The 27106-nt window shown below is 45.0% G+C and overlaps 1 protein-coding gene across 1 annotated transcript in view; it reads left to right on the top strand.

Moving 5' to 3' along the window:
* Nucleotides 1–21716: 21716 nt before the first annotated feature.
* The window catches only part of ATOSA (atos homolog A), a 47969-nt gene continuing 42579 nt past the window's right edge, over nucleotides 21717–27106 (top strand). Inside the window, exon 1 of the mRNA XM_051797000.1 lies at nucleotides 21717–22074. Within this exon, the coding sequence (XP_051652960.1) occupies nucleotides 22059–22074 (16 nt within the window). The 5' untranslated portion in view covers nucleotides 21717–22058. The remainder of the gene's footprint in view (nucleotides 22075–27106) is intronic.

Below are 27106 nucleotides of genomic sequence, written 5' to 3' on the forward strand. Positions count from 1 at the left end.
TCTGCCTGTGCTCCCCAGTCCATCCCTTCCCGGCATGGTGGGCTCCAGGGAGACGAGCACCAAGTGTCTGAGGGGTGAGCGTGGTTCATACCAGATGCATTTCTCTAATTGAGGGAAAAAAACATTAAGAAAATAGGTGAAGCAAATAATCTCGGTTTCCTTTATATCATCTAAGGGTATGGATGTCACCAAACTAATTCGCAGAGGTGTTTCCTTCTGTGTGATGGAGTCCACCCCAGGCCCGCAGGATCAATATTTAATTGTTTAAAGGGATATTGTATTCCTTTCCTGTCACTGTTGTTAATGCCTCTGCGCTCTGTAATCCCACGGGGTCTTTTCCTGGGGATCTGATCAGAGAGATTACCCATCACTCGGGAGTGGTGGGAGGAGAGTCCCGGCCATAAAAGATTCAGCAATGCATTGAACCGTTTTCTCTCTATCTCCTAATGAAGTGATGAAGCGTGTGCCACAAAATTTAACAGGGTTTTGTAGCAAATCAGGTTGCACTGCTGAGAGGAGGATTAAACCTTCATCTTTGTCCCATAAATCATGGCATCAGCTACATTTTTTCTGATGGATAGTCTGGACTCTGCTGACAATATTTTATCTCTGGAAGTGCCTGCAGCCTGTGCCCTGATGTGCAATTTCTTTTTACTGCTAAGCTGAGAGAGGCAGTGAGCACACCCCTTTGGAGGGCTCCCCTTGGGCTTGGTGTCCCAAGACAATGTCAGAAGCCAAAGCATCACCAGGAACCAATGTCCAGGGCAAGCACAAAGGCAAAGGGAGATGGGAAGCCTGAAATGTCCCCATCCCCAGAAGGAGTGCCTCTGGGATTTGCTCATCCACAGTATTGTACTGGCCAGGCCTGGGATAACTCAGCATTGACTCAGGTCAGTAACTCCATGGGATGGTGCTGGGCAGGGCCACGGTGCAAACTGAGGGCTCCAGCAAACCCTGTTGTGTTACCAGGCAGACAAAGGGACACAGTAAAATGCTTTTTCTAGAAAAAATAATCAGGACATGCCACAGGGGTTGAAGCACATCAGGCACCTGCTGTTTCCCAGGTTCTCATCCCATGGGTGAGGAGAGGATGATGGGCAGCTTAAGGACAAAGCCTGGCACAGCCACATCATGTCCCCTTGCTGTGACCTCTCTCTATACCTCCTGTCCCTTATTTCCTTCTCATGTGAATCATTTTGGTCACTAATCTCCCTGACTCCAGGCATGGGAGGGTGCCCCTGGGATGACCCATCCCACACAGCAGCTCACTGCCCCATGTCCTTGGGCACCCCTGGCCACCCAGTCTGTGCTATAGGAACAGGCCAGTTGCAGGGAGGGACAGCCGGGGTGCCCCTGGTGCACAGTTTTCCAGTTACTTCATCATATCAGAACTTTATTTTTATATTTGAGATATATTTAACTCTGGTGTGTACACCATTTCTGTCAGCATGCTCAGGGGAGCCAGCTGGGCTTACCACAGGTGCCCACAACCCAAACACCAAAATGAGCTTCATAAACTTTATTTCCTGAGCACTGGCAGAAAGCAAGGAACACAGTCAGTGAGCAAAGCAGAGGAAACCAGCTCCCCAGAACTAGGAGAGGAGTTGCTCTTGCCTCAGTTGCACCCAGACCTTCCCAAGGACAAAGACAACAACAGCAGCTGGGGGCTGCTTTCACCCACCATGACACGAGGCCACTCTTGGTGGCAGCACTGGCAGCACAGGTGATGCAGCAGCTGCAGCCCATTTGTATGTGACGGTCCCAGGGCAATAAAGGCTGTCTGAGCTGGGCCCTACTTCCCACCCAGGAGGAGCTCTGTGTGGTAAGGGAGCCTGGCATGTTTGGGGGTAAGTATGGTCTGATTTGAGCTGAGATTTGAGCTCCTCAGGGTTTTGTGTTTAGGTGGGGGTGGCTCAGGTGCCCTGTGTGGGATGGGGCAGTGCTGCTGTCAACGTTATAAATTACCAATAAGCACTAAAAGCCTAAAGCAGGGTCATGGAGGGGAGATGGGTAATGAGGCAGGGGACAGAGCTGGAAGGATGTGCTGCCTGTAGGGCTGGGGCCTGCAGCAGGGCATGTCTCTGTGGCAGGGGCAGGGAGGTCCCCAGCAAGCATGGAGGGGTGGCTGTGCTGGGGCTGCCTGAAATCTGGGACAGTATCTGGATGAAACCTGAGAAATCTTCTTCCTTTTAGGGCACAGCTGGGGGAAGAGGGAGCTGTGCACTGCCCAGCCCCTTTGCTGGGGCTGTGGGGCCATTTTTCTCCCTGGGTGACAATTGCTGCTTGGAGGGGGATGGCAGTATCACACCCACACATCTGGCAGCCAGCACAGTTATTTATGTACAGGAAAAAGCCCTTTGTTAAAAATGGTCTATTCATCAAGCAAAATAATTTCCTGCCCAAGGGAGGTGCCCAGAATTTGAGTTTCAGTTATGCTTTTGGTACTAATTATTGCTTAAGGTTAGAGATGATTGGGAAGGAAAATTAATCCTTGTTATCAGCTTCATTAGGAATAAGTACGACAATGCAAAATATAGACACTTAATGTAAGTGAATCCACAGTGGCTGCTAATACATAAAGAGCTCAGAACATCTCTAAAAATGGTTGGCAGTGGGAAGAGTAAAAAGTAGTACTGTAGTCACAGGCCCATCCAGCCTGTGTGCTCTGCCCTGGGTACCCAGTTGTCACCTCTGTCACACAAACACACTTCTGATCTGACTGAGAGTGGCCACACTTTTGTTTTGGTAGCCTCATGAGGAAAATACAACCCCAAACTTAGCAACTGTCTCCCCAAGACAACACTGCTCAGCTAAAGTCTGCCTGCACAGGTAGGAAGGGCTGCTGTGGTGCAAATGACAGGGTTAACAAGTCCTTTCCCCAACAAGGGCGTGAAGATTTTCCACTGTTTGAAAGTGGAAGCAGGCTTTAAGCTGGTCCTGGTGGCCAGGCTACGTCACTTTGTGAACATGCTCAGAGCTTTTACACCCCAGGTGTCATCTGCAGGTCTAGGGTCCTGGCACTCTGGTTGTTGTCCCAAAGAACTGATGCTTAAGCTTTTCTCCTGCTGGACAGGCACAGTGGTTTGAATGGGATGCTTAGCACGTGGCAGGCACAAAGCCCTGTGTTTCTGTGTAGTGTGACTCTCCCCTGCTGCGCTTGGTACAACAGGGTTGGGTGAAAGGTAACAAAGCATCTTGCTATGAGCTTCTCTTGGTGAAGGATGCTTCCAAAATTTGCCAGTGGTGCAAATTTGCTTCCAAAATTTGCCCTCACAGTGAGGGCACTGTGAGGCAAAAGGAAGGTGTGTGGCTGTGGCAGGAGGCTGTGTGAGGCCCCTGCTCTGCAGCAGTGAGAGAGTCCTGCAAGGGGCCACCAGCAGGCAGGGAGCAGTGGCCTCTCCCCTGACAATGTGTGCTGCCTGGGGTGACTCAGCCGTAGAAGCAACTGTGTTCATCACAAATATCCCTGGTGATGCGGGGACAAGGTGAGTGAATTACTCAAATTACTTGAATCTCCCCAGTGGTGCACGGAGATTCAATCTCGGCGTGGCATTAAATCAAGTCAGTGACATAGATCAAAGGATACTGCTTTAATCACCTCGTTAGGCCACAGACATCATTAGTTACTCATTATGATGTGTTGATGCCGGCATTCTCTGTAACACAGTTATGTACACTCGCTATCAGACATTTTTCTCATCAAACGGGATGTCAATACTTTAACATCTTAATGAGTTACAGTCAATATCCATTGCAATAAAGCTCGTGTTTTCTCATGATTTCATCTACCCTTAGGGTTTTGATTAAAATGGCTGCTTTTCCCAGGTAATTGATTGAGGAATTAGGGAAATTCCATGTAGGAACAAGCACATGCTGCTATGCAGACTCTGAAAACCTTCGGTTGTCTCCAAGTGCTTTAGAGATTACAAGGGAGTTTGCAATTTTAATATGGATTTTAGATACTGTTGCTTAATTCTTCTTTCCCAATCACTTGTAAAACAGATTTAGTATCAAATAAAGTAATTAAAATACCTAAGAGTGTATTGGAAAAATGTTACAAGCAAATCATTGGTTTGCAAAGGTCTAAGAATGAGAACAAGTGCTGCTGTCAGGTGAGCACCAGTTTGGATGAACATGCACAATAGGAAGGTTTTCTGACTTACTGTGTTGGCAAAACATTAAATCATTTGCAGGAACACAAAAGCAGGCAGAACAGGCTGCGGTGTTATTTCAGGCTCAGGTTTAGCAAGGGTAAGTTTGCAGAAGTTCACAGTTTTTGAAGCTGAAGTATCAACTATTTAGGCAAAGAAGTTGTTTTGTTTTTTTTTTTTGCCAAGTGAACTGTGAAGGAGTTTGCCAGTGTACTGGGAGAGAGAAGTCTTGAAGGTTCCCCAGCTTGCTGACCATATCCTAATTTCATCTGAGAAAAATATTTGTACATCACCAAGGAAAAAAATTAAATATGAAAAGGAGGTTCATGTAGTAGCAGCCAGCAGAACTGACTTGGTGCCCCATGGCTGTCTCCTTCCCACATGACACGACTGGACACCACACAGGGCTGTGCCCACAAGTGGTTTTCATGTCATGCTGCTGCTGAGGTTGGTTCTCCCTGCTGGTCCCTCGGGCAAGGGCAGAGCTCTGCCTGCAGCCCACAGCCATCCTGCTCACTGCAACCCTCCCACTCCCACCCATCTGGAGAAACCCTGGCTACATGTAGGTATATTACTAAAAATACAAATAACTTCAGTAATTTCCCTTCTAAACAAACCTCTGTGAAATTTGACACTTCTCATAATGACAGATCTAGGGCTGCAGTTTGGGACTGTAAAGCCACATTCAAACTGCTTTTTATTTTAAAACCCTCTCTTATACAGGAAAAGACAGCAGAGGTTTCCTGGATCTAATTTAAATCCTGGATTGGATTTTTTTTTTTTTGCTGTTTATGGTAGTGAAAGACTATGTGGTTGCTGGATTTGTAGGAATAAGAGAGAAAATCTGTCATATTCTTAGCAATCACTGAAAATAGAAAATGAGCCGTTGTGATTCGCATTGGAAAACACCAACCATTTCCACTGCTGAGCTCAGCAGCCTGGAAAGGGCCAAATCCCAGTGGAACCTGGCAGTGCTGGGAGTGGGCAAGCACCCTGGGGCACACACAGGTGCTCTGCTGGTGAGGGCTTGAGGTGCTTGGGAGCAGCTCTTGGCAGATGTGTCTGTGCTGCTCTGCCCAGCACCCTCCTGAGCTGTGGGGCCCAGGCACTCCTGTTAAGGGGTGGATATAGAAAGTAAAAGTAAATAGATTTTTGCAGAAAAGCATGGCCCCCAAATAATGCACATGGGGGTTAGTGTCACAATGAAAAGTGTAGAGAATCATCACTCCAAACTTGTGGTTCATCCTCTGGTCATTACACCCTGGGATGTTCTTCAGGACCTCTGTTAGCAGTCAGGCTTGGATTGCCTGACGTACAAGTGGTTTCTGGTGATCTGTTCTCATGTCCTTGGAGGATTACATGCTGTGGTAAGGCTGTGTGCAGTTACCAGCATGATTCACTTTGCCAGTTACCCAGCTTGTCTGGATCACTGGAGTCCCAGAGTGAGTAAATGAGACAAGAAATCTGTTTAGAAAATATTCTGAATGAAAACCCAAAGGGAAAATGTGGCTGAAAGTGCTCCTTTACACAAGAAGGAAAAGCCATCATTTTTCCTTTCTGTGCAGTCCTCACCCCTGTGCTTTGTGAAGCTGCAAGGAAACTTTGCATGTTCATTTTGAATAGGAGCGTGCAGATGAGGAGGTGCAGGTAATGACAAAGACAGAAGCAGGAAAGGCAGCATGGGGAAGGCACAAATATTTAGAGGAGAAATGAGACACTGGGGCCTGATTCATGGAGTCAGGCAGAATGACTGCAGAATGAGTTGGGTCTCTGTGCATGTGGAGGAGCTCCCATGCCAAGCTGTGGATCAGGCCCTTGGCAATTGGAAAAGGTATACAAGTGCCAGGCTCCTCTGTCTGCCCCTTGCAGCCAGGCTGGAGATGACTAAATTTAAAGCAATTTCTCAGTGAAGGTGATAAGCATGCTGGGGTGCTGGGAACTGTGTGGGAGCCAGGCCCCCACTTGGAAGGCAGCTACATGTTTGATTCCCAGCCTTACTTCCCGGTTCAATGCCTACTTCTTCCAGGAAGGCAAGGGGCTGCATGGAGGAGATGGCTCTGCCAAGCCAGGAGTGCAGCTAGGGCAGCCATCCCTCTGGGAACAGCTTAAATAGGTGGTGATTCACAAATGGAAGATGCAAGGGATGGACTGTAATCACAGCCACGGCTCTGCCAGCAAGTTCAGAAAAGGGGTTGGATGTGCACCAGACATTTTAGCAGCTTCTCTTGCAGAGTACAGCTGGTATGGTCCAAACTGCTCTGATTCAGTCATGGAACATTTTGCAATGAGTGTACATCCCTAATGATGACCATATATTCTATTTAAAGGGTTTTTAAAGACTGTAAAGAACAAGCCTGGCTGAAGAGCAATCCCATGAGGTGCTGGGCTGACCCCAGCCTCTTGTCTGTTCCCAAACCTGTCCTGCTCCACTGAAGTCCTTTTTGGATGCTCACAGGAACAGCTTGCCTTCAGATTTATGAGTGCCTGCTCCCAGTTTTGTCAGAAGTCTCACTGGCTAGAGGCAGACAAATTAATACTGTAAATTTCTCTTGGGATGATGCTTTAAGTTGTCGTGTTTGTGAAAATCAGAAAAATGTCATGAAAAAATCAGAAAAGCTTCAGAACCAGAAGGCACATAAGACATGCCAAATTCTATCAACTGAAATTCTCTCTCATTGAAAATCAATACAGTGAACTTTTAAAGTTTATTTAATGATATTAACATCTGGGAATAATAATAGTTTTCTCAAGTTGGTGGAGGTTTCCATTCACCTCTGGTGGGAGAAATTAGTGGCCAGTGCAAGGCTGACTGTGACACATGAGGCTTTCAACTAACTTTAGTGGGCTTTGCATCAGCTGGGTGTTGGCAGCTTTTTCAGCACCACTCGCTTCTAAAGGAGGCTTACCTAGAGCAACTAGCTCACAAGGAGTGTCATTCACATCTAACAGAAATTATATGTTCCTTATCTCTTTAATTAGAGTATATATAATGTTAGTAATGATGTATTATCTATATATTCATTTAATAGGATTGTTTTGATGTCAGGCTTGCTTATGTAGGGTCATCAGTATGAGGATATGCATTAAAAAGAGATTTAAAATCCCTGAAGAGTTATACAGCCCTGATTTTTTCAAAGCACTTGACCTTAAAAGTGCTTTAGGTTGCTCCTTTCTTGTGTTTACTTATTTCTTACATTGCGCCTCACTTGGCAAACACTAAATTGCAGGAAGTGGTGTGCAATAAGGGAGAGAAACAAGGTCACTTTATTTGGCTGTTAGTGTGGTCATTGGCACGATGAAGAAGAGAATGACAGCATCTAAAATGCTGGAGGGGACCCTCAGCCTTCATCTGAGGATGAGCTCCCTCAGTTCAGGAACATGTGCCTAGGTGTTCCTCAGCTGGGATCACTTCAGCATTTGATCTGTTTTTCTCAAGCTCAGTATTCATTTGGAGCCTGGGGTTGCTCATATGTTGTTTGCTGTACCCTCACCACGTCTTGTGAGGCAAATGCTCTCTGGTCCAGGCTGGCACCACCGAGGGAGTGCAGATCCTTCAGGAGGTGCATCCCTGGCAGGTGGTACTTTGGGGCTGGGACAGCCACATCTGTGCCAGCAGAGTAAAACCCCAGCTTGGGCAGAGGTTTTGAGGCATTTCTAGAACAAGAGCAATGTTAAGCTGGAGGCTGATGCTGGCTGCCTCCAGAAAGTCTGTCTGAAAAACCATCCTTTCTGGGCTCTCCAGAAAATGTTCCCAGTCTGAGCGTGCAGGAAGGGTGTGCAAAGTGTTCCCTTGCTGCCTGCACTGACACTGCTGGGCACTCCAGAGTGGGCTGCAGCCTGCCATGCCCTGAGAGGGGGCCTGGGCACATGTGTTCACAACCACAATAATGTGGTGAGTTCAAGGGCACATCTGGAGGAGGATCTGACATCCAGTGTCTAATGAGAACCTTCTGGGCACTGGCTGAGCTGCAGGGGTGGTGACACTGGTGGTTGCCATGTCCCCCAGTGCAGGAGCCTTGGGACTCCCACTCATGTTCAGAGTGACCTAAATGGATCAGCAGTTATGTCCTTCCCACGCAAGTGTAGCTGCTCCTGAGTCTCTTCTGCTCTTCATAGCCTGGTGCAGTAACAAAAAATCAGGGCTGATTCCAGTCTTCATTAATACACAGCTGTAAACTCTGCATCTCCACAATCTCACCAGGCTGCCTGCAAATAGCTGTTAGATCCTTTGGAAAGTGAGAACAGATAGAATATATATGGTATTTGGATGTAGATTTACTGCCAGGTTTTAAGGATTTCAGCCCAGAAGCGCTGTGTGGTGGGGTACACAGTGGGTTTGTCGCTCCTCAAGGATCTGCCACAAGCCCTCCAGCTGAGTAGCAGCCTTAAGGAGAACTGTAGATCTTGTTTTTACCTTCAACAGCCAAACTGGAGGAGGAAAGGCACATCTGTCTGATCAGAGGCAAGCTAGGCAAACCTGGGAAAACCAGGATTGGAGAGAGACACCAAAGAGTAGGTTTGAGACACAGCGGCCTCCTCTGAGCTGCTGTGGGAACTCGGGGAAGGTCTGTGGTTACATCTGAACAGAGCTGACCTGTGCTTAGCATCCTGCTGCACGGGGTTTTAACCATGCACAGAAACCTGAATCATCAAAAATGTTCACAGACCAGAAATACTACTGTGTACTGAAGTGTTGAAGAATTTCATATCTGTGAGCTTAATCAAATCAGTGCAGCCTGGCGTTGTGGACACCAAACTGTCCCAGGGTAAACTGCACTTCTCCATGGCAGCCCACAGACAGGTAGCAATGTCAGAGATTGGTGCTGCATTAACCCTGCAGACCAGGTTTCCTCTTGGGAAATCACATCCCAGGACTCATCCAGGCCTAGGCAACAACACACCATAGGTGGGACTTGAAGGGAAAACTAGGAGATTAAAAAAAAAAGCTCTTGTTGCAGAGTGAGTGATGGGGAACCCGTGTTGTTTTCCCATCTGCACTCTGAATTGGCAGCGTGGCTGTAGCATCTTTCTTAGGCACTATTCCAGCAAAACACTTGAGTATGTGCTTAATTAAATCATGTGAGAAGTTTAAAGGGCTTGAAAGCATGCAGCTAAATGCTTTGCTGGGGACTTAATATTAATGCCTCAGTTTCCCTTTTCCAACATAGAAAAGAAATATTTACTTCCCATACAGAGTGCTGACAAGCTTAATTCAATCTTACTTGTAAAGTGCCTTGAGGGCCTTAGGGAAAAGGTGTTATAAAAATCAGAATATTATTCTACACTCCCTAGCAAGACAGCACTTAGCTTTATATATTGTCCTGCTGGTGATGCATCTCCCTCTGGCTGACAGCAGGAGCAATTAATGTATATAAACCAAAAGAGGCTGTTTAGGAGGCTTGTGGTCCATGTAATCTGCTAACACCTGATAACAATTCCAAACCTGAAAAGGTGGAAAAGTCAGAGGTTTTAAGGCATTTTATTGCAAAAACATGTGTGTGACTTCAGAGCAATGACAGGAAAAGGGTTGTTTCTCCAGTAATGTATTTTTTATTCCTCATTCTTTTTTATGGCCTTTACTGATCGCTTTTCAGTTTTTCTGGTCTTTTGTAAGTTAGCAAACTGTACTCTGACACTGCTCTCTTATTTCAGATTTTCTTCATTGGATTGGGAAGAATCTGGATCTGACTTCAGAGGCAGCCAGAGTTAGCTGAAGACAAGGGAACTGCTGCCAAGGAGAGGCCATCAAGCGAAGCCAGAATGGGAGAGGTTAGGGTAGGGTGGATTTTTTGTTTTTTAAACCCTCTAATTGTTATTCTGCATTTAAACATGTTGAAAGTACTGTTCGGGACAGAGTATTGCAGGCAACACACATTTTCCTTAAGGTTCAGTGATATCACTATAGCTAACCACCAGTATTTCATATATTTTTAATCTCTGCATTGAAATTTCATGCATTGAAATACAAGTATACTACACTGTCTGCAAAAACAGACACTCACAAACTCTCCCCCCCTCCATAAAAACAAATGACTGAAAACATAAAGTTCTTCACAGGTAGTTGCTGTGAATCCTTGTTTCCTGCCTATATTTCTGAATGTTGTATTCTGACTAAACTTAATGGGTTTTTCCTATTTTTGTCTTCTTTCAATGACAAATGATTCTTAAACCACCACAAAGGAGACATTGAGAATCACAGATCCTCCTTTGGCATTGTTTATGCTTACTGTGGGTTTAATTCATTGTAAAATTCTTACAATGAAAATGAGTTTTAAGAAATTTCTGGAGTACATGACAAGACAATAATACCAAGTCACGAATGAGTGATTTTTTTTAAAAATTTTATTTTTTAAGTACGACCATTAGCAACTTTTTCTGTTTGTGTATGTGTTTCTGCTCTGTCTTTCCAGGATACAACCTCTTTATGGAAATACTATTTCTTCTTCTATGCCTTCTGCAAGTGGCACACAATGGAGTCTCATTACTCAACAGAAACTCTATGTGCCACGAAAAATAAATAATTAAACTCAAGCTATTTCACTAGGTAAATACTGCCTTTCTCACCCCTGTACATAAAGCAGCCAGTGTTTCACACCTGGCACTGATCTCTTCTGGGAGTTCAGCCTCCTCAAAGTCCTCTGGCATGAAACCTTAACGTGCTGACACACAGTGTGTCACTCCTGGGACTGTCCTGGGGCAAAGGGCAGGGAGTCAATTGGGATGTGGGTGCCCACCACCTGCTCTGGCTGCTGGGCTGGAGACAAAGGTGGGGGAAGTTTCCAACAAAACTACATGTTTGTACATGTAAATGTCCTCAGGGACCCTCCTAGAGCTGTTGCTTCTCTATGTGCTAGGCAGGTGTTCACTCATGTTTTCCCTCCAGCTCAACAAAGATTGGCTTTAGGATAGCTGGCATGGTACATGGCCTGGGAGTTTCACACAAATATTCCAGAAGGATGAAATGCTGTTAAGCTTCCACTGAAAGAGAGAAGAAATGCATTCCTGCCTACCTGGGATTCTCCATCTCCACAGTTCTGAGGTCAATGCTGGCAGTGCTGCACTGGCAATTCCTAGCAACGTGGGTAAGAACAAAATTTGGGGGGCCAGTGAGGACCCTGCCACTGTCTGATCACAGCTGATCACTCCTGCTTTTGTATTTAGATTCAGCAGCTTCTTCTCATCTGTAACTTAGTGTGTTTTCCCCTTGTTTTCTTCACCTCTGGTTTGCTCATTTTTCTCCTTCTAACTGTACTACTGAAAATATATCTTCCCCAACCATGAAGAAGTGTGAGGGAATCTTTGGGTTTTTTCTTCAACATATGCTGTAGCTTCTCCACATGACATGGCAGCTCAAGTGCTGTATTTTATAAATAAATTTCAAGTTACTGCTTTGCTAGATAACACGTATGTAAAGAACTGATTAGCACACAAGTATTTTGGTGTTTGAGTAACGATGCAAATCAGGCCAACACCTTGATTTGGATGTAACTTCTAGATCACTCCATCAGCAGTTTCAAATGAAAGCTGATGGAGGGGCAGGGTATTGTCAATTAGGTTGTGGGGCTCTGACTTGTGTAACAAGTGCAGGCTTAATCTCTGCTAATGCCTGACAAGTGTTGTCCAGACTGTTATACAACCACCTGGAACTGCTGCCAGGTAAAGCTTTTGGGTGCCTATTGTGTAGCTGGAGGAGTGTGTTATCAGAAGGGGAAGTCCCCCAGCACAAGGTAGAACCAGCGCTCCCGGTCAGCACTCGGATTCGGCAGAGGTAGGTGGCAGCCAGGGGGTGTGTGGCACAGTGTGAGTGGTGCTGGTGTGGGTTCACAGGTGCCTTGGCAGCACCCTCTGTGCCTGAGCTGACACAGTGTCTGTGCCAGCCCAGCTCCCTTCTGCCCTGCATGACTGGGTGTGCTTTGGCAATGGACAGCTGTCACCAGGACAAGTTTCCAGTGCTACAGGGACTTGTGTTCCAGATTTTTAAACATAAGGGAGGTGAATCCAGAAGGCTGATAACAAAGCAGTGATGAAGATTCAGTGCTACAGTGACCAGAGCCATGGAGGACACAGAGAAAAGCAACTTCATGTGGTTTATGGCAGGAAGGTACCTGCTGTAAGTTAGAGCAGCCCTAAAGATGCTGTGGTCTGTAGCAGTCTCCTAAGGCAGACCAGAGCCCAGGAGCTCTCTGAATGGATCCTCTTCCCAGAATCCCCACTCAGTCTCTTTCACAAACAACATATCTATGCACTTAAAGCGGGGATATGTTTGCAAGTCTTATGATGTTTCTTTCATTTGCCGAGGAACATTATGAAGTGTTAAATGTGCAGAGTGCTTGACTTGGTGAAACAGAGCTGAAGAATGGCTTTAAATGGACCACATATTCCTCACTGGAGCTTTATTGCTGATAGCTGATGGCAGTTTGCTACTGGCTCTAGACAGCGAAATAAGCAGTCTCAGTGATAGCAAACAAACAAGGAAAAAACCCTCCCCTTCCTTAAAACTGGATCAAGGAAATGGACCTTTAGCATGATGGGTTGTGACTAGGGTCCTGTTTTTGAAACATGATCCATGTGTGCAAATCCCACACAGATCAGATGTCAAAACTGCAGTGTTCTTTGACATTTCAGTTGAGAAGAAGGACAAATGTGTTCTGTACTCATATTTTCTTTCTTTTTTTTTTTTTTTTTTAGCAGAAACAATTAAATTAACTTTGAAACAAGGCTTTGATTGCTATCTGTCTGACATCAGCTTTACATTGATGTAATTCTATAGACTGGTGGGATCACTGCTGATTTGCACTGGTGTAAGCAGAACAATTGGGCTCTGTGTTTTCCAGGCAGTGAAGCTGCTTATGTTTTGTGTAAAGAAAGAAACTCAGTTAAACAACTTTAAGGGAAATACATTAACCAAGAAATTTAGAAGAAGCCAAAAGCAATATAAGCACAGATACAGCTACAATATTCTAACTGTATTGCTACTTTGAAAAAAATACCTAGCCTAATTAAGAGAAGAGTGCCTCTGCCATAAATAACTGATCTCTCTAATTTTCAAGGTTTAGTTAACATGCAAAGGTGAGCAATTTAATAACTTTCTGCAATTTTGTTTATTTTTTGTATGCATACAGTACTTTATTGTCTTTGAGATCCTTGAATGAATGTAAGCTTCCCTTTCTACTCAATTAATGTTATACAACACGAGAATAAACCAACTGTAAGGATTAAAATTATAATTGATCTAGTGTGAAAGTAGCAAAGAAAGTACTATCCAACACAGCCTCAGTTGAAAACGTAGCTCCTTCTGTAGGAAGGGGAGTTGACCTTTGTGTATGGGCCAAGGATTTCACCATTGATGACATTTGGCAGGCATGGAGATAGATATATTTTATTTACTTATTTATTTATTTATTTATTACACAGTGAAGTACAATCAGTCCTTTCAATATTCAGCTTTAATGCTAATTTATTTTTGCTGTAATTGTTATCATGCTCTCACTTTCAGAGGATGTCAAACTCCTGAAAAGAGCAATTGTTTTGATTTAGGTACAGTAAAGCTTACAAACACAATGCTTGGGGTAAGAGATATAGGCTTGGCCTGCATCAAGTGAATTTTGATGTATGAAGAGAGTGGAGCCGTGCCCAGGATGGATATAATCAACCTTGCCAATAAGTGAGGTGAGCCACAGCATTATTCACTGTAGTCACCTGATTACAGGACAGCAGCTAATGAGTGGAATATTAGGGAATACTTTTTAGCTAAAAGAAAAGAAGAAAAACAACCCCACAAAAATTTGGAACCAGCTAAACCTGAATATGGGTAAATTTCATATTTTTGTACTGAAAAAATCAGTCCTGAGGACTATGTGCAGCCCATTCCATTTAGTCTTTACTATTAACAGGTAGTATATGCCACTAAATGGCCATGAATATATTAGAAAGACTGTGGCTAATAACCATGCAATTAAAATTTTTAGAACAAGGCCATGGCAGTTTTGCAATAGCTGTGGCATTTAGCTATTAAGCCCCAACTCACTGACTACTTTAGTAAATGATACACAACTTCTCTTGTAAACCTGGCATGGGGTTACATTAAATATTGGCCTGTATTTAACAACGTGCTACTTTCCTGCCCTACTCTCATAAGTCTAGTAGGAGTTGTGGCCTTAATTCAGCTTGGGTGGAGCTGTAGGCTGGACTTGTTGTTCCAGCAAGGTAATTGCTTCTCTACATAAATGAATTATCCTTTTCACTTATAGAGCCCATGGAAAGTTGTGTGCAATTTCAATGCGCTCCTCAGTGTAGCTGTAGCAATTCTTTACTATGTTGTAAACATGCTCACTGTGTTGGTTTTGTCCCAGGTGCAGCAGCTGTGCTTGCAGGGTAAGCTGTACAACAAGCTGGCCCTTTGCAGGGATGCTGGCTCTGCTCACCGCTGGTCTCTTCCACAGAATGGGTACTAACGTGATGGAAGATAAGCATTCCTGAAAATGGAAAGTCCAAAGGCCTTCCTGACAGGCTGAATGGGATGGGAAGTCTGCAGAGAGCCATGTGGAAAAACCTGGCAAACTGTGGTTGTGGTACAAGCTCCAGATGAGCAGCCGGTAGCAGTGGAGGCGCTTGAGGGCAAAGGCTGTGGAGGTGAGTCCTGCTGTAGATGATGAGGGAGCTGCCCAAGCAGGAGAGGCTGGCTGGGATGTGCCACCAACTTGTTGATACAGTGCTAAACCACGACCCAGCTGCTGCAGCAGGACAGGGAAAGTAAACAGGGCTGGTGGAGGCATCAGAAGTTGAACTTTGTGAACTCCTACTAGATGGAGTTACACCAGCAATTAATTTGGTGCAATTACTGGCACAAGAACTGCATTGGAAATTATTGCAAGATAGATCAAGTCATTAGCAATAGGAAAACAGTATTGCAAAACTCCAAACACCTCCTTCCAAGTGTTATGCACTCACTTTCCACTGAAATTAATGGAAATGACACAAATGGGGTGCCTGAATTCCTGATGAATTGCTGCATTGAGTAATTAGCTTCTGGATGTAGCTGCTCAAAAGTAAAGAATGATGATCTAGACTGGAAACAGTTCTTATACTTCTATTTTCCCAAAACCTTCTGCTGTTGGCGTCATCTTGCTGTTTCTCTTGGCAAACATACATCTCCAGCTTCTGGTCAGGGGACGTCAGGGCTTGCTGTTGCTAGAAAAACTTCAACTTCAGTATGGAAACCTATATATTTTCTGATTAATGTCTTCATCGAGCTTAGCCCTAGGTAAACATTGTGTAACATTAGCATTCATCAGTGAACTTGCACAACTCCTTGAAGAAACATCCCCCAAAAAATCCTCCAAACCTGCTTTCAGTCTAGAATGAATATTACAGCTACAGAAAAGATCTTCTATGTAAAAGAGAACAGTTTCCCTCTCTTTCAGAAATTAACGATCTATTCACAAGTCAATCACTTACTTTTCAGTGCATTATTGCCTGATTAGTCAAGTGCTGATGCAATTAAACTTAATGATCTTACTAAGTCTGCTTAGATTGACATTTTAAAAGGATGGGTAGTAAGTATTTTTGTAAAGCAGAACTTTTCTTTGTTTTTATCATCATACTTCTATATTTCCATTGCCACCAGTCACCACTTCAGATGAGATTACATTATTCTCCTTGGGAGCTGGTATCTAATTGCACACCACAGATCAGCTACTTAAGAAGCACGCAAAGTTTATAAAATATCAGTTTAGGAGTTTCTCCAAATATAGAAGTGATTAAGCAAGTTACTTTTCCCAAGGTGAATTATAGACATGCAGGAAGGGTATAATTTCTGTTGGCAAGAAGGCCTCACTTCTAGACCTTAGCGTCTGGAAGAGCTGCAGGAGAGATTCCATCCTGAGAGGTGTTAAGCTCCTGTTGCTGCTGCCAGAAGAGTAAAGAAGGCACAAGGTGTCCCATGTGACATGGGAAACTTGAGGAGCAGCACAGGACATGGACTGGGCTGCTTCCAACTAAAGGAATCTTCTGTATGTAAACAAGGTTTAGTAGCAAAGTGTTGAGTCCAGGAAATTATTTCTGGTGAGGAGAATAAGCTTTGCTTTTGAGAGAAGTGCAATTACTTCTCTATTGTTCTCCTAGTTCCTTCCCAACTTAACTTGGCTGTGTCTCCAGTGAGAAAGTACTACTTGGAAAATAAAGGACTTTGAGAGAACACAGAGAGGAAAAAAAAAACCAACAAGATGTCATTTGACTAATTTCAAAAAGTGAATTTAGGCAGCAAGAACATGATAATAGCTATATTACTTTGAAAGGGACAGTTAGTAGTGAAATTAAGCAATGGAGGATTTTGGTGGGAACTGCATGGAAAGAAAAACCTCTGTAAGTTAGAAAACAAGAGTCTAACAGTAAAGCCTCTGTTGGTTTACACCTTCCATGTTTGTTTACTCTCTTCAAAACACTAAGCACTATGTCCAAAATTTGTGTATTTCTTAGAAAGAAAACTAAAATGTTGCTATTCCTACTCTGTCACAGGTTCTGATTTTCCAGTGATGGGACAGGCTTCCTGTAGAAGTAACTCCATTGACTTAATTGACCCATTTGCACCAGGGAGAGCTGATGTAGCAAGATGAGAATTAAGCCCACAGGCCAAAATTTTCAAAAATAAGTACCTAAAATTAGGTGCCTAATTCCATAATTGGAAACCTGAGTAGAAGTGGACTGGTTTTTGAAAACACTCTGGGCTGACAAATTCTGCTGAAGTCAGTTGGAGATGAGTCTTCCTTTGAAAATCAGGCTGTGCCTGGATATTGTTATGGGCATGTTGGACATCGTGGGTTGAAGGTTCTAATTTCCCATCCCAATGCATAACTGGATCAGCATGTACCCAGTGCACAGAGCTCTCATCATGTAGTACTCTAGAATATGAACGTGTCCCATCTTGACAGACATTCTGGTATGAATCAGTGTTTGGGGACTCAAAACAAAAAGATTAGATGAATACACTTTCCTCTCTTTGATCCCGAGGCAAGCCACAAATGTAAAAGAGGCCTAAGAGCTGTTCCCAAGGATGCTGGTGAAAAGTTTTGTGGAGGAACTTCTGCTTGGGCTGGTGATGAATACAGAACAAAACCTGCTCTGAAGCACCCACCGACAAGGTCTTCCTGCCTCCTGAAACAAAGGAGGCTGAGGAGCTCTGGAAGCACTGCTTTAATGCCACTGGTATATCTCTGCATGACATAATGAGGCATATTACCTGAAAATTCTAAGGATGGGAAATGCAGTTTCACCATCTTTTAAGTATTTTTAAATCTTACTGCATTGATGCTATTCAAATACTTAAATCAAGCTGTTTACAGGTATCTTGAGAAAGAATTATGATGAAATCTCTTCCATTCAACTAGATCCACTTATCTATATATATTGCTGAATTAAAAACCAAACTCAGAATGCCTATAACGCCTAAAACTAAACTTTTTAGAACATATTGATGTTTTAATTACATTTGATTTTAAATTCTCTCGGTTTCTGTAACAGCTTGTAGGAATTTATTAGTTCTTGTGGACTAATAAATTCCTATAAGCACATAACTCCTTTCTTTCCAAAGTGGTTACTGCTGGTGACAATTAAATGATAGTTGATTCTTCATAGGTGGTTTTTTTTAGCACACTTCAAATTTGTTCCACTGCATACTGTACCTTCCAGTCTATTTCTGATTGTCTTCATTCTTTTGCAATAATATTCTCCCAAGTGCAGTGGCTTTATATCACAGAGGTGGCAGCCATGTCAAAAGCAGTTGTGCCACATCACTTAACAGGCAGTAATTGTCTCCAGGAATCACAGGAATCTTGATCTGCTGCATCAGACATTATTTCTTTGACAGCTAAAGCTGAAAAGGCACTTGGGATGTAACCTAAAATAGACTCTGTTCCAGGTTGCAGGGGCTGTGCCAAAAGTGTAAACTGCTGAAGAAAACACAACCATACATTTATTTTGATTTTTTTTTTTTAAACTTCATTTCTATATGAACAAGGTTTATATGACTACACTGTGCCATGCTGGACCAAGTGAGGATTTTTAAAAATCCAATGGCCAGTTTCAGACAAGCACGTTTCAGACATGGTCACTGTTCAGAAAAGAAATAAGGATCTGACACATTTCAGGAAAAGGCCGTAGGGTGGCCCTGTTAAAGTTTCCACCAAAAAAGAGGCTGCCACCAAAACTCATGTGCTGTATGTGCAAGAGCCACTTTGTCTGCTTGGATGCTGCAGGCTAAGCTCTCACCTGTCTAGACACTGAAGTTAATCAACCATGGGACAGAAACTGATAAGAAACCTGTTTTTGTCTCTGCTTGTGCTCCCAGAAGTGTGTGTTGGTCTAGACTTGGCAGTGGGAGGGCAGTTAAAGTTCTGTTTGTGTTTCTAAGCTAATCCTGCTTTTGTGTGATGCGTGATGCAGCTATGTGCTTTTCAGATGTTTTAAGTTGATATTAAACTTCCGAGGTCAAAAATGCATTTCAGTAGTGTCATTGTTCTAATAAGATTTCCAAGTATGTGTAAGCGAATTCCCATGGCTGAAGCCACTTATCCCATATTTTCTCTGTGTATTCATGCAGTGCTCACCATTTTTTTGGTGACTAGTAGTTCAAGGCCATTTTAAGCTATTTTACTCAAACTAAGTCCACAAATTTGTTTGGGATGCTTATCTTTATTTTGCATTTATTATTGTACATGACATACTGTATAATTAGATATTTTTGGTAATTTTAAATTTTATATTCTGCTTTTTTTCAGATCAGTTATATGCCTATGTGATCAAAAGAGAAACAGTCCTTCTTCATCTGAAGTGAAGCAGAACCTGAAGGACATATCTCAGACATACCCATGGATCTCTGGTTCCAGGAATGCTCCAACTCAAGGGGGGAAGCTGAACCTGAAATCTCCTACATGGTCAGTGGAGTAGGACTGCATGCCAGGCCTGGCTTTCTCTTTTATATCCCTTAGAACTTTTAAAATGATAACTGGTTTTCAGGCTGGCATCTAATTTCCTAATGGCTTAAACTACTAAAAAGTATGATGTAATGGGAAGCTAGTTGGCTCATTAATTAAGAAAACACTATGGAAAAAGCACTTTGAGAGAGCATGTTCTTGGAAGTTGGGTCTATTTGTGTCTGGTGAGCTGTTTTTTAAAAAGTGCTAAAGTGATATTAAACCTTTTAAAACTATTAAAAAATACTACGTGAAGCATAACAGCTAAATAGCTACAATTGTAAGCTAAACAGTAGAAAGGCAGATTTGGTTTTGGCTGTAAAACCAATATTAGAACAAGTACAAACTAATTTGCAGTGTCTTACAGCAACAATTAGTGTCCTAAAGGATGTGACTTTTCATTAGGATGACTAGAAGGATCTGACAGGTGGCTGAATCATGCCCACTGTAGTTATGCTGAACTCTGTATACATGCACCCACAGTATTTATTGCTCAGTCAAATTCTTCCTTTTATAATTCTGGATTGCCACATTTGCAATTACATTGCATCCGGCAGAGAGCTCTGAGATCTGTAATTACCAAACACGTTTACAGCAGTCACACAGCAACAGAAGTGACACTCATGTACTTACGGGTGTAAAATCAAAGCACCGCGTGTGATGCCCTCCTACCTGCCTATGACTGAACTGAGAGGTGTTTACTGCACAGTTTATTCTGTGAAGCACCCTCCCAGTGTAATGATATGCAACTGATAAATGAGAAAGAGGTGCAGTTCATACGAGCCGAAAAGCATAGAATTGAGTTGTTGTGGAATTTTACAATCTTTGCAATAGCTTTCAGTGGCTGCTCAGCTAGCTGTGAGAAAGAGAGTGGCTACACAGAGCCTGTATGTATCCACACCTGCAGGGATCCTGGCACACAGGAGAGGATGGGGAGTTGATTAGTCCATGCACGGGGGGCAGAAGATAAATGTATTTATAAATTACCCTGTTGTAGGGAGTGAGTGCCTCCCATAGGGCTCAAGGCTATAAGATGGCGATATTTGTAAACAACAGTCACAGTGGAGGGAATTGCCAGCATAACGACCGGAGGTGTGGCAGTGTCTGTGTCCCGACTAGGGGACCACATTAAAGCACGAGACGCCTTGATCACCTGTCTTTCTGACCGAGTCCGAATTCAAGTACCAGAGCTGGCCGTGCCACAGTCTCCAGGCGAGCCGTGGACACTCCAGCTCTTTGGCAGTACAACTTCCCGTCTCAGGCAGTTCCTTCTGCTGTCTAGAGGCCACTTTAGCCGGCCTACATGTGGGCCCTTGCTGAAATAGGGATCCCCATCAGCACGGCAGCTTGCTCGCGGTGCATCGGCAGTGCTCCCGCTGCGGTGGAGGGGCGCGGGGCACCGACGGTGCGGGAGATCCACACCCAGCAGCCCCGGCCCTGCCCTGCTTTGCCAGGCAGCCGCGCAGGCCCGACGTTTCGGTGAAACCTGAATTTCTGCCGGATTAAGGCGGTTGTGTAACTGCAGCCCGGCTGACTCCATTGTTCCTCCGCACAGTTTAGTTATCAGTGTGAAGTGAGCGCCGAGCACGGCGCTGCCGGGCAGGGCGGGCAAGGGCTGCCCCGGGGCCAGGGACGCTCATAGCCCTTCTCCCCGGTCCGCCAGCGGGTGTGAGCGGGCGGGGCATCGGCCTCCCGTGCGGATCGGGCACTTCACACCTGGAATCGCCGATATACGCGCGCATATAAACCCCTGCGGCCATGGGCGCGGGCTCCCGCGGGCACACGGAGGGCCAGCGTGGCAGGACACACAGTGTAGCTGTGCGGGGCGGAGAGCAGGAGCCGGGCAGCGGCTGACGGCGGTGCCGGAGAGGTGCGGGTGAGGAGCTGGGTGAGTCCCTTCCACGGGGCGCGACTGCTAGAGCACTTGGCGGGGGGGTCGCGTTAGGGGGGACGGGAGGAGGCTGTTTGGGTGAACCGACAGACCCAGCAGCGCTGTCTGAGCGCAGGGCACGGGGCGCTCCCGGGCCGGGCCGTGGCGGGGCCGCGCTCCGTTGCCGTGACAACGGCGCTGCCCGGCGGGCGCGGGGCATTGGCCGCCGTGGGCACGTGTGGCGGGCGGGGCCGGGCGGGCCCGCCCCGGGGCGGGCGCGCAGCGGGGTCTGTGTTACCCCCTTTCGGCGGCCGGGCCGGGCGGGTGGCCCCGGCCGAGCAGCCCAGCCCAGCCCAGCCCAGCCCAGCCCAGCCCAGCCGTGCTTTGCCCGCCGGCGGGCTGTGATGTGTGTGCCCCGCGCGGTGGGAGGCGGAGAGTGCCTGGCGGAAAGGAGGGGAGTTAGTCAGCGAGGAGGAGGAGGCGGAGGCAGGGCCGGAGGCAGAGCCATGGAGAGCGGCTCTGGGCGGGCGGGGCGGGCTGTCTGACCGGGGCGCAGCGCGGGGGCACGGCCCGGCAGCCCGGGCGGCAGCGGCGGGGCCGGGGATGGAAGAACCGCGCCGCCCCCCGCCGCCAGCCCACGGCCCGTGACGGGGCGGGGGCCGCGGCCCCGACGGGGCGGGCGGGGGGCCGCTCGCTGCCTTCCTCGGGGCGGGCGGGGAGGGAGGGGACTCCGGCAGGGGCTGCCGTCGCCCGGGGCCGCGGTGACTCAGAGCCGGCGCGGCCGGGGGTGAGCCGAGGTCTGTTGTGGGATTTTTTTCCCCGGCAGGTTATAAATAGCCCCGCGCGGCGCCGTGTCACGGAAGGACACCCTGGCCGGGCGCGGGCAGAGGCCGCCGGCGCGCAGCCTCCCCCGGCCGGGCGGGCCCAGCTGCCGTGGCGGGGCCGCCTCCCGCCCGCTGTCCCCCCTCCCGCAGCACAGTTCACACCGCCGGCCCGGGCAGCCACAGCCCGGCCCCGCGGGGACGCAGCACCCCGGCCCTGCCAGACCTCGCCGAGGCAGCAGGGAAGATGAAGCCGGAACGAGGTAAACGGCTTATCAGTACATTTCTTTTTTTGTTTGTTTTTTTTGTCTCTAGGATTAGAAGTAGCCCGGTGTTTTGTTTCGGTGTTATCGCTCTGTTTCCTTATCCCCCTGCCCTGTCGTTTTGAGGGCTGGGAAAGAATCCAGGTACTCGGGCTCAACTCGGGAAATGCCAGTGGGAGTGGGATGCGGAAGGTGCCCCTCGAAGGGGGTTACAGCCCCATGTCCTGCCTGCCCTTCGGTTTTCCATTGTCTTGGCTGGTTGGAAGGGAGACAAGCGCCGTAGCGAACTGCTTTAGCTGTGGGAATGCTGCAGTTTGTGTGTCAGACACAGCCGGCTCGTTAGCACAGACCCGCAGTGCTGAGCCGAGAGTGGGTCAAAGGCAAATCGGGCATCGGCAGATAATGCCAGCAGATGTACAGAAATGTCCAAATATAGCCGAAAAACACCCTGAAAATAACCATAACTTATATCTGTCTTGTTTTATAAACTGACAGTGCTTTCCCCCCCCCCCCCCCCCAGTTTTAATGGAGATATATCATAACAGGCATGGTGAAATATAAATTTTTCACGATCATTTGGTTACATCAATCTGGATTACTGACATCTGGTTTTACAGAAAAATAAAGTCGACAGTCTGCGTATATGTTTATAATACTTGAGCTCCTTTGCCGTATAGCAACAGCTGCTGATGCCCCTAGAGTTGGAAATATGTCATGACTTCTATTTTGATCCACAGGAACAGTGATTATTGATTCCTCTTAGTTAGAGCAAGACTATTTTTTTAAGCAAATCTTATGAGTGCTCATCGTACTGTTAATTAAAAACAATGATCCGTCTTTCTGAAAGTTTTGATGATTCTATTGTTTACCTAGTTGCTTTCTATTTGTGTTAGAATCACTTTGGTGTTTTGAGAAACACTTTAATATAGCTCAGATATCTGTGTATGAAATACTAACACTTACATGACATACACATGTTAATTAGGTTTGTTAATGACATGTTTGATAATAGCGACACCACATAAATGACCACGCTTAGGTGGATTTCTTGTCAGTATATGCTGCAAGGATTATATGGTGTGATGATAGCACAGATAGTACAGAAATGATCATAAATTAATGGAATTTAAGTACTAGGGATTTGAAATGGGCTTTCCTCATTGCTTTCCTTCTTGTTTCTCAACTGCTTAAACCTTCACATGATCGATTGCAGCAAGGATGGTTGTTTTTAGAACCTCTTTAGATTTTAATACTAGACCCTAAAATTTGAAAACTGTTTACTGTCAAGGTTAAATTAAATTTCAAAATAGGCAGGTAAAAACCCAAGTTCAATATTTACAGCTTTAAAACTATCTGCTCTGGCATTCAGAACATCTGTATGACCTTTGTCTATTCCTTTCTTTAATTTTTAGGCTGAAGTTAGGACACTGGGGACATTTTTAGTTGGTATATGATAAGTGATCAGATGCCTTTTTTTAACCAGTCTGGTGTAGAGGGAACCAACAGAAAGGTTGCCGGGGTATTTTTTTTGTGGTTTCCCATCCTCCCCCCAGCTGGCAGTTAATAAATTGTGATTCTTATCCATTCAAAAGTGTTTACCACGAACTAGGTAAAATCCTTCAGAAGTAATGTCTCGAAATCCTTTTAAGATAATTACCAAAAATCTTGAAATAAACCATGGGTTTTGCTAAACATTGAAGGGTGTCTCCAACCATTTCAGTAGATCCCTTTAGCTTAACTGTGGGCTAATGTAATAGAGCAATACCATGCACAAAGGGGGTTGTGAAAGTGCTGCCTAAATGCCACATGCGGCCCACAGAGGCTCTTAGGAGGCACGAATCATGGAAATGTTTACATGTGCTGATTTCTGCATAGCAGCTGTACCACAGGATACAAGCAGTCAAGTGTGCAGTCACCTGCTTCCAATCGTCGCAAATTAACAGCAAAGGACAGAGGAGAAGCAGAGCACTCAGTTTGTCACTTCTCTACAGATCCTCAAAATCCCCAGAAGAGTGTAAATTCACAGACCAAGTGAAGCATAAAGAGACAGACTTAAAAAGACTTGTGATGTTTTGGGGTTTGTCATTCTTATAAATAATTATGTCAGAATCAGTTTGGAGCAGAGGGATGCAGCTCGTGTTGTTAGAATTAAGCTCAGCACTACACTTTAGGTTGTAATGCCCAGGCATGTTGGGAGAGGTATGGTTTAGCCTTTGTCATACTACCAATAAGATTCTTGTTATCCCCAGCAAAGATGGGTGGTTCAAGAGAAGAAAGAGGAGATCTAAATGTGCAACCACTTTTATCAGTGGGAAGTGTTATAGAATGTTTAAATTTAAGGAGGTGAAAGGGATGAGGAGAAATGAAGAAAACATGGGAATTTGGCCCTAAGGTACTTACCTGCCTTTGTAGTAAGGAAAGTTTGAAAATTGCAGATATAAACATGTAATATGTGAGAGCAGTACGGAGGAGATGCAATGTGGAGTTCTGCATAGCGAACCTGTGGAGCAGTTTTGCAGGTGAGGAAGAGCAGGAAGAGGGGTTTGAAAGTGCAGGTAAAAATGAGGACTTATTCCTTTGGCATTCAAAGGCATGGGTCATTCCCAGGATGTATCTCATGAGCATCACTCAGATCTTACCCATCAGGTGAGGTGTGAGTGTGGACAGACAGTCATGAGCACATTCTCGTAACTACCTCTGTACTGTGTCTAGGAAGTGCAGTAACTAAAATGCTGATGGCAGCTGCTTGGCTTTACCTTTCCTGTGCTGCCACTCTTAAAGTATTGAAGCATCTTAAAATACAGTGGTCACGTTGCTTCAGTTGAGGCTTCACTGGTGCCAGGGAGAAGAGTGATTTATCTCCCTTTCTTACATACAGTGTTTTTGGAGTGTCATTTGAGTTTTGGGGTGTTTTTTTGTCTTTCTGCAGTAACAACATATCAGGTTACCTGGCTTTGATCCATGATATCACCACGATTTAGTTTCTGCAGTACAGCTGCCTAGTCAGCTGCTTCGCACTGCATATTTGGACTGCTGTTTCCTTTCTCAAGTACGGAGCTTTGCTCTTGCTTCTATTGAACTTCGTTCTGATGACTTCTGATCGCTTCACCAGTTTATTGAGTTTGGAAGACAGAACTAGACTTCGTAGCAGAGGGCTTGCAAACTCTTCCAGCTCGGCTTTGTTCATAAACTGTATAAACACACTGTTTCACCATCAGAGTTAATGAAAACATTGCATAATGTCAGGGTGATAGCTTGCTGCCAAACTCAGAAGGCTTGTTATGTACTCTTAGAGTACACTTGGTGCACAACTGGAAAAAATCTTGTGGTTTAAATGAATCTACAGTATAGTCATATTTTACTGTGGGAATGTTACAAGACATCAAAAGTCCTACTATAGTCTAAATAGCTCAAAGTTACTGCTCCTTTTTCCTCCCTCCCCCTCACTGCATGAATGATCAGTTGAGGAAAACAGGCTTGTTTGTCTCTAAATGCATTCTGGCTGGTTTTTATCACCTTATTCTAGTCTTTTCTTACATTTTTATTACCTTGCTTTGTTTATTCCTTATTGTGTGTCCTCTGTATAGAGACTATTTTGTTTTCACTCACAATTTAAGCAAAAAGCAGTTGTCTCTTACTTTTTGAAGCATTAATTCCCTCCTTGTGATTATCCTAATTTACAGAAATGGCCTTCTGTCTACAAGAGAGGAACAATCAGTCTGAAGATTGCTTCTTCTCTTCTCCTTCCTTCTTTGCAAGTCAAACTCTGATATGTGCCTCTGGGTCTGTTTGTAGTAACTGGGTTAAGGGACTTTCTTCCACCTTACTTGGTGATTTGGTATGGAAAAAGCTAACTCTTGTTTCAGCAAAAGTCTATTTACTACCTCCTGTTGGAAACATAGCTGAGGGATTCCTGGATGTATCTGTGGGGAAAGGTGGAGGAAAGATTAATGGAGATGAACAGTTGATGGAATGCTTTTCTTCAGGTTCTTAGGAAGAGGGGTGAGGAAGCATGAGTTTGAGGGAAAATGAGTTGAACCAATGTGTTCAGTTGAGGAGTTGGTTGTTAAGTTAGGAGATCTGGATAAAGCCCTTGTTTCTAAAAGCAAGAGTTAGTTTTATGCTCTATATTAATTGTGGAAGATTTAGTGGAAAACTTTTTAGCAAAGATAATGTGCTACAGAGTATGCAGATTAGGAAGTGAAAATATATATTGAAAAAGAATGAATGTTATTTTAGTGTCCTGTATTGCACTGTGATACAGACACTTTAATTTTATAGTATCTTCTCAGTGAAATGTCACAAAGCACTTAAACTTTTCCATGGTGGAATGGCGTAGCCAGTAAACAAAGTAATAAACTGGAAATGAGCTGCTTCCTGCTTAGTGGAGTTGTCACTCCAAAGGTGTTTGGGCAATGCTTCGGGCTTGGTTGCCACAGGTAAGTGCAGGTTGGGTGCTAATGAGCTGGAGGTGACGCTGCTGCCTGGCCCGGGGGGAGCCGTGTGGGCAAACACGCTCCGCACGTGCGGGAAGGGGCGTGAGGGGAGGGAGGCTCCCTCTGACAGGCAGGAAGGGCTGGGGGGCTCTGCTTTTCCTATGTGGATTACTTTCAAAAAAACCCATCTTATTCTCCGAAAGAAAGGAAAGCTGAAACTATTTAGGATGAAAAAACCCAACCAACCCAACCAAACGGACAGGTGGTCAGGATATTGCGCTCAGATTCCATTTGTAAGGTGTGAAGCCATCGAGCTCTAACCTTTGGGGAGAGCAGATTTGCCCTGATAACATATAATATATAGATGCAGTGTATGAGTGAACAGGAACATAAGCCTTTTTTTTTCACTGAGGGTGGAGTCTTGATGCTTTCAGTACAACTCTGTCCTTGCACCCAAGAAATGACAATATCAACTCTTTTATTAAACTTCTGCCTCAAAAATTTCACTCAGAAGAATTCTTAGCTTTTAGGTGCTTAACTTTTTAAAAAAGTTAGGCACCCCCCCAAAAAAAAAAATCAAAGTATATTAATTTGTA

This window comes from Manacus candei, unplaced genomic scaffold (genome assembly GCF_025592945.1).
Source record: "Manacus candei isolate 608988 ecotype Guabito, Panama unplaced genomic scaffold, ASM2559294v1 h1tg000046l, whole genome shotgun sequence".
Lineage (NCBI taxonomy): Eukaryota > Metazoa > Chordata > Aves > Passeriformes > Pipridae > Manacus > Manacus candei.